The following is a 17644-nucleotide window of genomic DNA, read 5'->3' as shown; positions in this document are numbered from 1 at the left end:
GGTCAGCAAACATCTTCTGTAAAGGTCCAGATATTTTGTTTTGTGTGTCATTTTTCTGATGCATATTTTTTACAACTGTAAAATGTTTTTAAAAAATTATTTAGCTATTCTGTAATTTGCTACCCCATTATTTTACAAAATAGAACTAGTCTCTAAATTAGACTACTCAAGTGTTAATAAAATGTAAACTTCACATTGTACAGTAAAATAAATCCACGGTTTCTGACTACTAAATTGAAAGTTCATAAGCAGTAAGAAATGAATCCCATTCAAAGAGTAGGGCTACATTCCAGATATTCTTTTTAATCAACGACACTTTCTTGTGGCTTTTCACTTTGATTGAATGTCACACATCTGTAGTTTGTTTTTTCTTGGTCTTACTTTTTATAGGGAAAAATTATCCTCATGAGGCTAATTTGAAGTTTTTGAAATTAAAGACTAGAATACTTTGATGCTGACAGAGGTAGATGCACACACACTGGTATATGCAGTTACAAATACTCACATAAAATGGAAACCACTATTTCATATACAAATTAATCACAAATGCACTCCATGGCTAAGGAGGAATCAGTGGAAACCAGATAGAAGGTATGCAAAACAGTCCTACAGAATGTTCTAATTTTCTTTTACCACATATAGTTGCTACATTTTAGGAAAACATGACTTGAATATGAAACATGTAAATATAAATTAGTATAGTGGCATGATTTATTCAGGTTCTTGATGCATATAAACTGGAGGTGACTAAACTCTGATCTATGTAACATGGTCCTATAGCTTGGTACTGAGAATCACAACTCTGCGTGTGTGTGTGTGTGTGTGTGTGTGTGTGTGTGTGTGTGTTGCATGTTTTCCTTTCCTACTACAAACAGTGTTATAACCAGATTATGGCAAATAAAAGAAGAGTTGTAAATTTACCCAAATATATAATAAACAAGTTGGAACACTCTGGAATTACAGTCATATGATATTCTACAAAAATATTTACAAATTCTAAAGCTGAAAAAGTTGAAAACTTTGGCATCCGTAAAAAGAGAAAGTTCAGGGCCATGCGTGGTGACTCACACCTGCAATCCCAGCACTTTGGGAGGCCAAGGTGAGAGGATTTCTTGAACCCAGAGTTCAAGACCAGCCTGGCCAACATGGTAAAACCCCGTCTCTATCAAAAATACAAAAATTAACCGGGCGTGGTGGTACACCCCTCTAATCCCACCTACTTGGGAGGCTGAGGCACAAGAATCACTTGAACCCAGAAGGCAGAGGTTGCAGTGAGCTGTGATCATGCCACTGCAGTCCAGCCTGGGTGATAGACTGAAACTGTGTCTCAAAAAAAAAAAAAAAATTAGCCAGGTGTGGTGGTGCAGGCTGTAATCCCAGCTACTCAGGTGGCTGAGGCAAAAGAATCGCTTGAACCTGGGAGGTGGAGGTTGCACAAACTGAGATCATACCACTGCACTCCAGCCTGGAGTTAAGCAACCTATATCTTTAACGTTATAAAGTCAGCTTCATGAAATTTGGGCTTAGAAAAATCTATTAGGTTATATATATCTATTAGGTTTTTTTTTTCTGTTTCAGAAAAAAAAAAAAAGAAAGAAAGGTAAAGTGTACCAGGGAGTCCATGCTCAATTTTTGAACTACAAAAAGATTTCAGTGCAAAATTATTGCTATTGATAAATAGCAATGACACAAAAACCACATGAAACACTTAACGTCTACAAAACACATAACAATATCCTGAAGGTATGTTTTGGCATAGAAAAGGTAATTCGGGGATAGGAAATAACAGATTGCTTTACTGATTTAATTCTAAGTCTGGGTGCTGGAGTGTTTAAACACTCTCTTTTTGCAAACAGACTCAACATATTTATAGCTCATCACGTTTCTTTTTAAATGGCCACTTTGGGTGTTGCAATACGTGGTCTGCAGCCTGAAGGACAAGATACATAAATTCTTCTACATCGAAAGAGTAGTTGGTGAACTTCGGGTGCTCTCCCAGGGTTGGATGGTGGCCCTGCAAAAACAAACCAAAACACGAATCCATAACTCACTAAGGGCATGGTTTTCTCTACAGCAAGAAAATTATGTTACTTTGGCTAAGGCAACTAATTTATGTTCTACATCAGAGACCAGCAAACTTTTCCTGTTAAGGGCCAGAAGATAAATATTTTCAGCTCTGCTGACTCTAAGGTCTCAGTCACAGTTACTCCACTCTGTCACTGAAGTGCACGAACAACTAGAGACAGCGCATAAACAGACAGGCATGACTGTGCTTTCTTTACAAAAACATGTCATGGGCTGGATTTGCCCACAGGGCTGTTGCTTCTTGATCCCCTCTCTATATATAATCTAATAGATTTTTCTAAGCTCAAATTTCACGAAGCTGCCTTTATAACATTAAAGATACAGGTTGCTTAATTCCCCCTTTTCTCCTATTTGCAAATATAAAATAAAACAATTCAGTATTCCAGAGAACAGTTTATCTTTGCAGCACTCGAGTTCAATAACTGTTTTTCATATCAATAATTGGATACTTTAAACCAATTAAAAATGAAGCAAGGTAAGTTTTGTGACTGAACTTTACCTTATCCTGAGGAAAGACTTTGTTCTGCCTTTGCCAAGTGATGTAGTGAATGCCTCTCAGCCTGGCCAAGTCTAAGTAACAGCGTTCATCTTCACAGTTGTACCTAAGGACACAAGGGTGTCACAACATGAGGCTTTTGTCCAAGGTTTCTGCCAAATCAACAACTCCCTGTGAAAATAAAATGCAGCTCCCAAATATGTCCTTGCAAAAGGTTGTAAACAAGACTGAGGAAGATAGTAAACAAGACTGAGGAAGAGAAAGTAAAAATATTCTCTGAACTAAATGAACTTAACTTTCAAAAAACAAAATAGGGTCATGGAATGGAAAGAACTGACCTTGTTCAGTAGGGCCTGCTGCCTATGAACTTGACATCACCTTATAATACCTCTGTCTTCAAATGTATTTAAGTGGCAAGGGGGATAGGTAACACTTCCAAGGTCATATAACTGAATAGTGAAGGATGCAAAAGTAGAACCCAGGTCCATTAGACTCTAAGGCTTGAGTTTTCTCAGTTACATTTCCCTCCCTTCTCTCTCCTTTTTTCCATCCTTCCTTCTCTCTCTATAGGAGAAATGACAGAGACAGAATCCATTATCTGGCTATTTCTCTACATATATCATATATATTTTTGAAATGTTTTGCAGGGCATTGGAAGTTCATGACAACTTTTTTTCCTAAATAGCCTCCTATATAAATACAGAGTCAAATCATTTTTCAAATGAAACCATAGAATCCAGATATTTAGCATAATGGGGGGAAACAGGTAACAGTAACTGTTATTAGTGTCTCAAGACCTAAAATGGAACACAGTGTCAATAGCAGAATTATTATGAGAGGGAAGGCCATGTCTCCATAAACGAACCACTGAGTTAAAAGCATGCCCTGGGCAAGTCACTAGCACCCAAGGGCCTCAGTTTCCCTGTGTATGGGATCAGCAAGCACTAAGTGAAGTGATTGGCTTGTGTTTTGGAGCTATGTTGTGCATGAGCCATAAATGCTTTCTTTTAACACAATAACTACACTGTTTGCAAGAAGACGCTCAGAGTTTGGGAGGTATGCATGAACAAACTCAGGATAAGGAAACCACAGATTCACATCTTCCGTATCATGCTGGGGATGGGAAGATGAAGGGGTAGTTGGCTTACTAAGCGCAATGGCAGGCTACGGTCTTTGTATTTTTAGCTTCAGGCCTTTTTTCTTTCCAGATGTCTATATGATGTGACTTCTGTTTTTGAATGATTAAATATTAAGCCTTTTGATGCTCAGAATGAAAGCCTTAGCATGCATAAAAAGCATTATCAGTTGCTTCAATGTAAGACTGCCTCCAAACACTTACAGTTCAAATACAGCAGCCCAGTCTGGAAGGAAAAGTAAATGGGTCAGACCAGCTCCATGCATTCCAATAAATATGTCCGTGTTGTGTGTGATCCTCAGTTGATCCAAAAACCCAAGTTCTCTGTGAACATACAGAGTAACACGAGAGAGATGGGGAGAAGAGAGAAGTATCAGGTTGAGTTAGTTCATGATTCACAGTAAGGATATTTATAAAAGTGTATTGCCCATTTTAAACCACATTCCATTTTTAGAAGCATTTTTTCCAATTTCAAGTGCTCTCTAGTAATTAATAAATTTCTTAATAATTTAACATATTTTCTAAGTAAGCTCACCTATCCTTTTAGGTTTAAGCATATTTAGTTTTAAAGGAAACTTTAATATCTGTCTTAAATGGAAAATCAGTGACATATGACATTAACAAAATTGTAAAAATTGACACAATCAAACTAAGTAGTGTTCAAATCGAGATAGATACTATTGCAAGACAAAGCTCAGAGCCTGAGGCCTGCTCTTTCTTCATGAAAAAGAGAAATTGGCAAGTGTTAAAGAGATGTTATGACACGCTAGCACTAAATTAAAAACTATTTCCTTAGGATAATATAAGGACTTCTCAAAAAGAAAAATTTCTCCTTGTGTGATTTAAGTTTTTTAATGCCAGCTGGGTACATCCAAAATTATCTCAGATACCATCAAGGCATTATCCTGCCTTTGGAACAGACAAACACACAATTTTATGCATGTTAGGACTGTACAAGTGTTCTCTAAATCCAAGACACTAATAAGTGTGTAACCCTTGAACCAAAAATCAGTCCCCAAACAGTTCACTGAGGTGAGGCTAGGGATAAATGCTGGAATAAGGGTGACACTCTGAATAAACAGAAAGAAATGAGATCTCCCAGCCCCATTTTACCCAAAGTAAAGAAAAAGAAATGATCAAGATTATTTTGGATCTAAGAAGGGAGGGTGAATTCCCTTTTACACCAGCTAACAACAAAACTCCGCACAGGAAAAGGAAGACAGCTCCATGTGTATATGTATCGCAATGAGAACATGTGCCTCAGTTTCTCCAGGAATGTGAACTGGTGCCAAGGGAAGGACGGCCATTCACCCAGATGAACATACCCCTGGAGCTGCCAGTTGTGGAAACGCCTGTGGTCAGCACTCACCAATCCCCATGCTAACGTGTTACTAATATTTCCTGCAGACTGGCAAGATACGAATTCATTGTCATTCTTGCTTATCTGAGAAACTACAACATATCCTTAAAAGCCAGTCAATGATACAACCTCAGAGGTGCCCTCCCCAGTTCCTTCCATTTCTTCCCAGCCTCATCTCAGTGAATGGTTTTGGGACTGATGTGGGGGCCCCATCTTGGCTCACTCATTTCTTCAAGCAACACTGACACAACATTTCTTCAGCACTGCAGAGTATAATCTGTAAAATGGGACTGGATGGGCCAACTCAGAAGACTGTTGAAAGCATGAGATGAGATAAATAATAGCTGTTTTTACGATTGCTATTTATCTCTATTCAGTGTCTGAGATCCTCAAGACCAGGGCTATGCCATCCGCCATCATGGGATGGGATTCCTACTGCTGAGACTGGCGACCAGCTCATGGGTCCCCAGTAGAGATTTACTGCACAAATGAACTAATGTATGAATGAAGTGCAAAGCTCCCATGCTTACATTCTCTGAAATTAAGTGTATCTATATTAGATATCCACATGCTGGGACGTGTACTTCTTTTAACTGGAAAGTCTTCATAGTGTTAGATTTGGGAAACACAGCTGTGATTGCAGGTGGACATGGAGACAAAAGTTTTCACTTTTCCTTTTGATCTTTTCTATACTGCTTGACTTTTTCAACCAGAAACATGTACTACTTTTACCAGTAAGATGTAATTCTAGCAACAGGAATTACCTAAACTGTGAATAATAGACATATTCTGTCTTTCTAAGTCTTTTAGTTGTATTAAGAGTTTTAAAAGAAATGTAAATATTTCATAACATTTTTAAAAATTTCATGTTATTCTGACCCTCAAATTATCCCCATATAAATAATTTTAAGTCAGATGTTGAAATCTGGCAGCAGGCAGGGCAAATTAGGTTTATAACATCTGTAAATTTTGAACTAGTTGCCCTTTTTTAAAATTTTTTTTTTTATTTTTTGGAGACGGAGTCTCGTACTGTCACACAGGCTGGAGTGCAATGGTGCGATGTCAGCTCACTGCAACTTCCACCTCCCGGGTTCAAGCCATTCTCCTGCCTCAGCATCCTGAATAGCTGAGACTACAGGCACATGCTGCCACACCCGGCTCATTTTTTGTATTTTTTAGCAGAGATGGGTTTCACCATGTCGCCCAAGCTGGTTTCCAACTCCTGAGCTCAGGCAATCCGCCCTTCTCGGCCTCCAAAATGCTAGGATTACAGGCATGAGCCACCGTATCCAACCTGCTAATTTTTTAAAATTATGAAATTTTAGGCCGAGTGTGGTGGCTCATGCCTGTAATCGCAGCACTTTGGGAGGCAGAGGTGGGCGGATCACTTGAGGTCAGGACTTCAAGACCAGCCTGGCTAACATGGTGAAACCTCATCCATACTGAAAATATAAAAATTAGCCGGACATGGTGGCACATGCCTGTAGTCCCAGTTACTCGGGAGGCAGAGGCAGAAGAAATACTTGAACCCAGGAGGTGGAGGTTACAGTGAGCCGAGGTGGCACCACTGCACTCCAGCCTGGGCGATGGAGCAAGACTCTGTCTCAAAAACAAACAAACAAACAAACAAACAAAAAATTTCTGAAATTTTAAATGAAAATCTGAATTCATCACTTCTTTTGAATAAGGAGATGGAGTCCCAACATCAGGCCCCAGAAAGAAAAAGAGTAACTGCCCTTGTTCCCAGGGCCCTCACCTGCCCATTTCATTCATTTATAAGATCTACTTGTCCCTTCTGGGCCTACAAATGCCAATGACTCCCACTGGAAAAATGCTTTCTAGCCCCCTTGACCTCATCCAAGCAAAAGTTGACAGTGTCTGCTGAGATTGGCTATTACTTACCTATACTTGTAATCAACAATCTGGACTTCAAATGTAGGTACTGTTTTCAGTGCATTTACAAGCTGGGAAAAAAGAGAAACATTTAGCATCTCTTTTCCTTCTTTCTCTTCTGTTTTTCCTTTATGAGTCCTAAAATTTCTTTTTTTGCATATACTATTTCAGAGATTAAATATCATTTCGTAACGACAACAACAAATAAAAAGAAAATAAATATCATTTGGGTCAACAGTTTTGAACTGTCATTAAGTTCAAATCCAGGCTCCACCTGTGAACACATGACTCTACCTCCCTCAATACCAACGCACTGTGTTGTTGTGAGGCTGAAAGGAAAAGAAAATTCATGGAAGCAAAGTGCTAGGCACAGAAATACACTAATCATTAACTGTTACTCCAGCCTTTACCTTAGAGTTTTTGTCCCATCCATTATCTCATTTCAGACAAACCACTAGTGCTTTGAACCTCATCCTCTGAAAGTACTAAGGTCTTGGCGGAAAAACATTTTCAGTACTTCTACATAGAAAAACTATTACTCTTCTAGCAAACAGACAGTAACAAAGCATTGTTAATCTGTTATGAAAAATATAGTCATGGTTCTCTGTCCCTCACAATTAGGTCATAGAGGATCACCACCATTCAGAAATGTCTGCACTTGAATCATGTTGCCTTGTGGCATGCACTACACTGCAATAGCAACATCAACAGTTGCATGTATCATTGACAGGGCATATAAGTGGTGCTGGCATTTCTAAGTGTGTCATTAGGCTTACTTCACTTATACCAGTGGCCAGGCGCAGTGGCTCACGCCTATAATCCCAGCACTTTGGGAGGCCAAGGTGGGCAGATCACCTGAGGTCAGGAGTTCGAGGCCAACCTGACCAACATGGTGAAATCCCATCTCTACTAAAAATACAAAATTAGCTGGGTGTGGTGGTGCATGCCTGTAATTCCAGCTATTCAGGAGGCTAAGAGAGGAGAATCACTTGAACCCAAGAGATGGAGGTTACAGTGAGCCGAGATCATGCCATTGCACTCCAGCCTGGGCAACAAGAGCAAAACTCTGTCTGAAAAAAAAAAATCATACCAAGTAAGTATTAGTACTATGCCCACTTGATAAATTACACAAGATAGGCTCAGAGAAGTGAAATAACTTTCTCAGGATCTCACAGCTCCCAAATGCACAGCCAAAAATAAATCTAGGTCTTCTGACCCCAGAACCTGTGCGCTCTAACCTTCTTAACCAGTGCGCTCTATTGTCCTGCTTACAGAAAGCAACAAGCAGTGACCAAGATTGAATCCCCCCCATGTCACTCACACACACATACACACACACACACACACACACACACAGAGTCGTGACTGGAAATTTCTCTCTCCAGACAGCCCCTGAACTCTTATGAAGAGTTGAAGGGGTAAGAAGATTAGCATTCTGTTTTACAGGAAAGATGGCAGATGGCATAAGCGTTAGTCTTTTTTTTTTTTTTTTTTTTTGAGACGGAGTCTCGCTCTGTCGCCCAAGCTGGAGTGCAGTGGCGCGATCCTGGCTCACTGCAAGCTCCGCCTCCTGGGTTCACGCCATTCTCCTGCCTCAGCCTCCCGAGTGGCTAGAACTACAGGCGCCCGCCACCGCGCCCGGCTCATTTTTTTTTGTATTTTTAGTAGAGACGGGGTTTCACCATGGTCTCGATCTCCTGACCTTGTGATCCGCCCGCCTCGGCCTCCCAAAGTGCTGGGATTACAGGCCTGAGCCACCGCGCCCGGCAAGCGTTGGTCTTTTAACAAAATTGCCCACATAAAAGGAATCACGTGTGCTGAGGGTCTCAAGGTAAGCATGCCCTTTTTCATGAGTTCTAGTTGCACGAGAAAGGTGGCCCTATCCCTTCCAATAGCTATTCAAACCCTGCAGTTGGGCAGGATTCCACAAGCCATTATTTAATGAGGCTATTTAGGTTGTATTATCTATTTATTAATCAAAGTATAGCCAAAGGTGCTTTCTTCCCTGCCCGGGAGCTGCCTTTCTAGTGAGATCCAATCCTCAGGACAGAAGCAGCCAGTTGGGTGCTCTTTGGTTTGGAGTTGGGGGCTGAATGATCAAATTTCACCTTTGGGCGCCATCATCTGGGCAATGTGCATGACTGAATCTGAAAATCTCACGCCTGCATTAAAGCATCTACCAGCACCACATCTTTCTTTTTTTTTTTTTTTTTTCATTATACTTTTCAGTTCTAGGGTACATGTGTACAACATGCAGGTTTTTTACATATGTATACATGTGCCATGTTGGTGTGCTGCACCCATTAACTAGTCATTTACATTAGGTATATCTCCTAATGCTATCCCTCCGCTTTTCCACCTCCCCACAACAGGCCCCGGTGTGTGATGTTCCCCACCCTGTGTCCAAGCGTTCTCATTGTTTAATTCCCACCTCTGAGGGCGAGCATGCGGTGTTTGGTTTTCTGTTCTTGAGATAGTTTGCTGAGAATGATGGTTTCTAGCTGCATCCATGTCCCTACAAAGGACACAAACTCATCCTTTTTTATGGTTGCATAGTATTCCATGGTGTATATGCACCACATTTTCTTAATCCAGTCTGTCACTGATGGACATTTGGGTTGGTTCCAAGTCTCTGCTATTGTGAATAGCACTATACCTTTCTACTGGACTTCTCTGCAGCAGCCTGATGCTGTTCCTCAGCCTGCCCCTTCCTGATGGACTGGGGCCACAGGTAGATTCTGCCTCCTCTGAAATCTATTTGCTGTTTCAGTAGTAGCACACTCTGGCTAGGAAAGCAGTTTCAGTCCCTGACTACCTTGACTCATGTCCCCGTTACTCTAATCACCAGCTGGGTGACCTTAGGCATGTTTTTTAACCTCTGAGTCTCAGTGTCCTTGTCTAGGATAGAGGATAATAATACAATACCTACCTCATGGGTTTGCTGGGAGGGTTGGGGGGCACAATGTACAAAAGGAGCACACAATAATATGCGTGACCCCCAATTGCACTCAATATGTATGGTCCATACCAATATATACTGTTGATCTGTTGGCTACTGAGGTTTCCCATTTGTATACCCAACATTGCACTATTTGATACGTTATTTCTAGGTCTTTAAACACACACATACAAACACACACACCCTCCACACACACACTGCTCATTTCTTCCATCCACAGAGCTTACAATTAACACCTCATTATGCCATATGTTCATGTCCTCTGTAATCCATATGGGTCTCAGGAAGAGACGTTAATTACATAATTCTGATCAGCTTGTTAGGCAGCCAAATTAGTCTGTGTAAAATATTTTACCCATCAAAACATGACCCCCCTCCCCCAACTTCCCTCTTAATAAGTATTGTCCAGTTTGTTCCCACTTACCTGCTCAAGTTAAAAGCCTCAAATCACACTTGATCCTTGATACTTTTCCTGGCCTTCTCTAGTGTGAATGTACTTCTGCATTCCAAAAGTAAGTATCATAGGTCCTATCTCCAAAATATATCTTGAATCCATCTACCATGTCATCTCTACTGTCATCACTTTGGCTAAACGCTCTCCCCTGGGCCACAATAACAGCTTCTGATCAGTCTCCTTGCTCTCACTCTTGCAGGCAGAATGACTTAAAAATAAATGTCAATTCATGTCTCTCCCTCTGTATTTGTTTTCTATTTGCTGCTGTAACAAACTGCCACAAATCTAGCAGCTCAACACAACACAATTTATCCCCTTACAGTTCTGCAGGACTGGAGCCTGACATGGGTCTCACTGGGCTAACATCAGGGTGTCAGCAGGGCTGTGTTCCTCCTGCAAGCTCCAGGGAAGAACCCACTGCCTTGCCTTTTCCAGCTTCTAGAAGCCCTCCACACTCCATGACTCAAGGCCTGCCCCCTTCATCTTCGAAGCCAGCAACATGGCATCTCTCTGGCCCCATTTCCCTTATATCTCCTTCTCTGACTCTCTTTCCTGCCTCCCTCTCCCACTTTTAAGGAAATGATGAACTGAGACCTGATCAGTGAGAAGAAGCCAGTGAAAAAAAGAGCTGTCCAGGCAGAGGCAAAAGTTCTCTGGCAGATGGATTTTAAGGCCCATTTGTGATTATACTGGGCTCACGTGGATAATCCAGGAAAATCTCCTTACTTTTAGGACAGTTGGTTGGGGACCTTAATCCCATCTGCAACCTTACTTTCCCTATGCCATGTAACCTAACCTGTTCGCAAGTTCCAGGGATTTGGATGTGGACATCTTTCGGGAGGAGGAGGAAGAGACATTATTCTACCAACAATGCCTTGCTTTAAAACTTCACAGTGGCTTTCCCCTACACTGGAATAAAATCCCTCTCCCACCAAGGTCTAGAAGGCTGATATGATCTGTGACCTCCCTGCCCCATGCCTAACTTCTTGGATATTGCCCCACCTCTCTCAAGATGTTACAGTCATATTGGTATTCTCTCTGTTTCTAGAATACTGAAAGCTCAGTCCACTAGAATACATTTGCCTCTGCCTGGGAGGCTCTTTCCCTTGCTAGATCCTTCTCTGATTAGGTCTCAGTCTAAGCAGTGTCTCTTTGATGCCCTCATGTGAGTACCAACCCCCTCCATCCACATTCCCAGTCTCTATGACATCACCCTGGTTCATATCCTTCGAAGCACTTATCACTGCCTGACATCACCGTACTTACTGACTTTTTTACTTACTTCTTATCTGTCTCTCACCTCTAGAGTGTAAGTTGCATGAGGTCAGGCACCTTCCCCATCTTTGCTCTACTCTATCTCCAGGACCTAGAACATGGCCTGACACATAGCAGGTGCTCAATTAACTATTGTAGAATAAATTCTTACTACTGAGAGGCTACCTTCAGGCCATGATGTTGTAGGTAGTGGACCTGCATGGTGATCTCATTGAGGTTAAATATAATTTATGAGTTGGTGCTACTGAAATGAGTCAGGATGCCGAAAATGCAGTTTCTAAGACATGGTCATGTAACAGAATAGAGGTTCTTCCAACTGAATCTGCTGCTGATACCACAGGATTAATGGCCTCAACCATCTTTTGCATCAACTATGCAAAAGAAAGTCTTGCCTTTTTGCTACTTGTTTGTCTGGATGCCCTCTACTGCAGTCAAGGCAAGATTCAGACAGCTTTCTCCAGGTTGAGTTGATACAGATGAACATTTACTATAAGGCAAAGCTAGTTTGTCCATGGTTGGTTTGGTGAATCTCACTAGAAATTCAAATCCAATAAATAAACTGGGTATAGGCCATCGAACTTTTCTCAAAACGAATAGTTTTAAAGCAAAGCTTTTCTTTTTTTTTTTTTTTCGAGAGAGTCTTGCTCTGTCGCCCAGGCTGGAGTGCAGTGGCCGGATCTCAGCTCACTGCAAGCTCCGCCTCCCGGGTTCTCGCCATTCTCCTGCCTCAGCCTCCGGAGTACCTGGGACTACAGGGCCCGCCACCTCGCCCGGCTAGTTTTTTTTTTGTATTTTTTTAGTAGAGATGGGGTTTCACCGGGTTAGCCAGGATGCTCTCGATCTCCTGACCTCGTGATCCGCCCGTCTCGGCCTCCTAAAGTGCTGGGATTACAGGCTTGAGCCACCACGCCCGGCCTAAACCAAAGCTTTTAATTGTAATGCAAAAAAAAAGCACAATTTCCTTTATAAATTCAATATGAAGGCATTAAAAACGCATACCAAAAACTAACCTCATTTTGGTTTAAGATTTTCCGGTATTCTGTGCTCCGTGCAAGAATGGTGACTCGAATTTTTCCATCCTGTAATCAAAATGAAATAGTAAAATAACACTGTATATGCCTGGGTAGATGAATGAACATCTGAATCTAAAATGTGATTTTCACCAAGAGATGAAACTCAACCAGGATACATTAATAGAACTATTCTTTTTTAGCCTGATTCCTTCACCACTCTCAGGGAATAAAAACGTGTCCACTTCAACCACCGAAGGCAAAAACCAGTTCATTACATTATCTGTTTGGTTGGGTGGGTGAATTTTTTGGCAGGGGTTGTGTAAGTTAAATGAATATTTGCGGAGGTGAGGGATATATAGCCAATGAAGGGGGAAAGGAGGGCATGAGGAAGCACATTCTTGCAATATCCCTTAGTTTCTCTTTTACAGGTTTTTGACATCTGGTTTCAGATGACTCCAGGTCAGAAAATGTTTTTGGGTTTTGTTTTGGGACAGCATCTTGCTCTGTCACCCAGGCAGAAGTGCAGTGGCATGGTCTTGGCTCCCTGCATCCTCTGCCTCCTGGGTTCAAGCAATTCTCGTGCCCCAGTCTCCTGAGAAGCTGGGACTACAGGCACGTGCCACCACGTCCAGCTAATTTTTGTATTTTTTGCAGAGATGGGGTTTCGCCATGTTGGCCAGGCTGGTCTTGAAATCCTGGACTCAAGTGATCCACCTGCCTTGGCCTCCCCAGAAAATGTTAACACGAAAACATGGTCTCCTGATTATTTCTGTTTCTGAAAAGGTGGTATCAACTTTTATTAGGGAAGAAAACTCAAGCCCATCTCAGAATCCATTACCTTGGGTCCTTCTTGTGTGATGTTTAGTCTGTGTAGCACATGCTGGGAAAATGCCCTGAATAGTCCAGTATTTTGACAGCCAGATATCTAAAATAAAAACACTGGTTGATATTACAATGAATACTTCTGTATTATAATTTAAAATACTGTCAAGTTATGTATAAATGTTATAATGTCTGTAAATATGAATGCTAATGGTAGACAGCATGCTTACCAGAGGAGTATTATAGAACAGCCCATACCTCATGCGGGGGAGTAATGAAAAAACAGCTTCTTTAAAACATACCTAAGAACAAAGATACATTAAAAGATAAGAGGATGTAATTTGCACCCTTCACACCAAAATAGCATGTATAATTTTGAAAAATTGATTTCAATTAATCTCCATTTTGCATTAAGATTGTTTGAATAGCACGCTATTTCATTCAAAGAGAACAGAATTCATATTTTTGGAAAGATTATAGAAAAAAGTTTTCAAAGGCTGCATGATTAACAACACTGAGGATTCTAATTATGATAAAAGAAATTCAGAATTCAGAAATCAGTGGTAATGGCTAATAGGAACTCATAATAAATGTTTATTTTATGAGTGAGTCATCTGCACTCAAGAGATATTCACAAACATTTCAGGAAAATTTCCAGTACCCTTTTGGAATCATAAGTTTTCAAATGTATAATGTCATAATCAGTAAATGCATTCCATGTGTCGGAGAATAGGTCACCATATCCGTAAGAACTCTGAAAGTAGAAACAAAACAAGGTTTTAGGGCAATGAAAGGATACAACATGACTTTTCAAAGATGCAACAAAATACCTGAATTTGCTTGTGTTAAAAACTAACAATCCTACACAAAATCCGTATAAGCAAAATGGATCTTCATCTTGGGCCAGAGCAAATGCCTAATTTCATGAAATATCATCAGAAATAATTATCACAATTATACTCTTAGCCATTAACAGTGTTTCATTTTTCTACCTAAACTTCTTTTATTCTCACGTCTTTGAAGTTGTAGTTCAGGGTTTTTTCCTGTGAACATCTTATCCAAATTATAGATGCACACCACACACACATATGCCACCGTTTGTACACACTCTGTTATGCTCAGTGTGCAAAAACCATCAGGGTGAATGAAAAATACTTTAGAAAAAAATTTCAGAGCAAGAAAATGGGTTCAAAGTTTTTTTTTTTTTTTTTGAGACTGAGTCTGGCTCTGTCGCCCAGGCTGGAGTGCGGTGGCCGGATCTCAGCTCACTGCAAGCTCCGCCTCCCGGGTTCACGCCATTCTCCTGCCTCAGCCTCCCGAGTAGCTGGGACCACAGGCGCCCGCCACTTCGCCCGGCTAGTTTTTTGTATTTTTTAGTAGAGACGGGGTTTCACCGTGTTAGCCAGGATGGTCTCGATCTCCTGACCTCGTGATCCGCCCGTCTCGGCCTCCCAAAGTGCTGGGATTACAGGCTTGAGCCACCGCGCCCGGCCTGGGTTCAAAGTTTTAACATTGGCTGGGTGCAGTGGCTCACAGCTGTAATCCCAGCACTTTGGGAGGCTGAGGCAGGCAGATCACCTGAGATCAGGAGTTCAAGACCAGCCTGACCCATATGATGAAACCCTGTCTCGACTAAAAATACAAAACTTAGCTGGGCTTGGTGGCATGTGCCTGTAATCCCAGCTACTCGGGAGGCTGAGACAGAAGAATCACTTGAACCCGGGAGGCAGGGGTTGCAGTGAGCCGAGATCATGCCATTGCACTCCAGCCTAAGCAACAAGAATGAAACTCAGTCTCAAAAAAAGAAAAAAAAAAAAGTTTTAACATTAAAAATAAAGGCTGGTCACAGTGGCTCATGCCTGTAATTCCAGCACTTTGGGAGGCAAAGGTGGGAGGATCACTTGAGCCTTGAAGTTTAAGGCTGCAGTGAGCTATGATCATGCCATATACTCCAGCTTGGGCAACAGAGCAAGACCTTGTCTCTAATAATATAAAATAAAAATATATAATATATGTAATTCTATGAAATATTCCCCCACCCATTGACTAGTGAATAAAAAGTGGTAATTTCCGATTAATATTAATGGTGTCAATAACAACTTTATATAATAATAATAGCATCCTACACACTTCCTGTGTTCCAGGCACTGTTTTGGGCACTTGACATTATTAATGTACATTAAGCCACCCACAAGCCTGATGAGCAGATAATATCATTTTCCCTATTTTGCTGATGAGGAAACTGAGACACAATTTTAAGTCATTTGCCTACACTGCAAAGCAGCTGAGTCATAGAGCTGGGATTCAACCTAGCCTTTGCTGCCAGCTCCATCTGACAGTTGCCTCTCAGTGGGAATTAGTTTTTTCTAGTATAATTACATGGTTTTTTGGTTTTTTGTTTTGCTTTGTTTTTGTTTTGAGATGGAGTCTCACCCTGTCGCCCAGGCTAGAGTACAATGTCATGATGTGGGCTCACTGCAACCTCTGCCTCCCAACTTCAAGCAATTCTCCTGCCCCAGCCTCCCGAGTAGCTGGGATTATAGGCGCACGCCACCACATCCAGCTAATTTTTGTATTTTTTGATAGAGACAGGGTTTCACCATATTGGCCAGGCTGGTCTCAAACTCCTGAGCTCAAGTGATCTGCCCACCTCGGCCTCCTAAAGTGCTGGAATTAAAGAAACCACACCCAGCCTCATTTCTCTTTTGAAAAGTAGTTAATTACGAGCTCCATTAGCTAAGAAGAAGATCAATTAATTTTTAAATGGTTTCACTTAGATTGAAAAATTCAGCCAACAGAAATCAGAAATACGCATTGTAGCATTACATTCAAGCTCTATAGTTATACATTATGTTCATGTCTTTTTATCTTTATAGCATTTTCTCAGATTTTGAAAATTTTATGTTGCACATACTGCAGTTATTTCAAAGTTACTGAGATCTGTTAGACGTGAAAATTAAAAAAAAAAAAAAAAAAGGCTTCTTTCCACGTTCCTCCAATGCCATTCTAATAAAGGCCCTTCTCAACACCATCTAAAATGAAATGTCCCTGTTCTGGCTCAATAATAAATAAAGGGCAATTAAAAGAAGTGATTCTGGATGGTTTCCTGAGATAAAATACTCCAGATAAAATAAGATATGTTTGAAAGGAAATTTTAATAATAAAATACTATAATCCTGACCGATCCTTCCTCAGGGAAGTCATACATTATTTAATAAGAACCACTTCCAGAAGCTTCTTTTCCATGTTTCCCAAGTCCAAATTATCTACCATGAGGGAAGGAGGGGCTTCTTCCTACACTCATGTTGAAGAATATTTGGATAGTCTTCAAGATGACACAAAATTTCCTTTAGTGTGTCTCAAATTTAAACATGCACATAATCTATGACTTAGAAATTCCACTTACAGGAATCTGTCCTACAGAAATGCTAGGATGAGGATGTGAAGATATAGGTATATTGAAAGGATGTATGTGTTTACAGTAACATTTCAGTAAATATCAAAGAACTGGAAACAAAACCAAATGTGATGGGGGGGCGGTGGCTTGGGAAATGAATACATGCACTGATGCATGCATCCAACTTCCAAAACATCCATTAAACAGAATACCACATAACACCTAAAGCAAGGATAGCCCTAAAGGTACTGACTTAAAGAGACATTCCAGAGATAATACTAAGGTGGCAATATGAGACAGAGAGTGTATTTTCCACAAGAATATAAACATATTGGCCAGGCATGGTGACTCATGGCTGTAATCCCAGTGCTTTGGGAGGCTGAGGTGGGAGGATCACTTGAGGCCAGGAGTTCAAGACTGTATTAGTCAGTTTTCACGCTGCTGATAAAGACATACCTGAGACTGGGAAGAAAAAAAGTTTAATCGGACTTACAGTTCCACATGGCTGGGGAGGCCTCAGAACCATGGCGGGAGGTGAAAGACACTTCTTACATGGCAGCGGCAAGAGAAAATGAGGAAGAAGCAAAAGCGGAAAACCCTGATAAACCCATCAGATCTCATGAGACTTATTCACTATCACGAGAATAGCATGGGAAAGACTAGCCCTCATGATTCAATTACCTCCCCCTGGGTCCCTCCCATAACATGTGGGAATTCTGGGAGATACAATTCAAGTTGAGATTTGGTGGGGACAT

At 41.0% G+C, this 17644-nt stretch overlaps 1 protein-coding gene across 2 annotated transcripts in view; it reads right to left on the bottom strand.

Moving 5' to 3' along the window:
- Positions 1 to 1427: 1427 nt before the first annotated feature.
- EOGT (EGF domain specific O-linked N-acetylglucosamine transferase) overlaps positions 1428 to 17644 on the bottom strand; it is a 39533-nt gene continuing 23316 nt past the window's right edge. For both annotated transcript variants that reach the window (XM_025377928.1, XM_025377927.1), the window contains exons 11-18: positions 14154 to 14246; positions 13723 to 13794; positions 13509 to 13595; positions 12668 to 12736; positions 6979 to 7040; positions 3921 to 4040; positions 2585 to 2687; positions 1428 to 2014 (exon numbers count right to left, since the gene is read on the bottom strand). In XM_025377928.1, the coding sequence (XP_025233713.1) occupies positions 1868 to 2014; positions 2585 to 2687; positions 3921 to 4040; positions 6979 to 7040; positions 12668 to 12736; positions 13509 to 13595; positions 13723 to 13794; positions 14154 to 14246 (753 nt within the window). In that variant the 3' untranslated portion in view covers positions 1428 to 1867. The remainder of the gene's footprint in view (positions 2015 to 2584; positions 2688 to 3920; positions 4041 to 6978; positions 7041 to 12667; positions 12737 to 13508; positions 13596 to 13722; positions 13795 to 14153; positions 14247 to 17644) is intronic.

Source organism: Theropithecus gelada, chromosome 2 (genome assembly GCF_003255815.1).
Source record: "Theropithecus gelada isolate Dixy chromosome 2, Tgel_1.0, whole genome shotgun sequence".
Taxonomy (NCBI): domain Eukaryota; kingdom Metazoa; phylum Chordata; class Mammalia; order Primates; family Cercopithecidae; genus Theropithecus; species Theropithecus gelada.
This window is presented reverse-complemented; position numbering and strand designations above follow the sequence as displayed.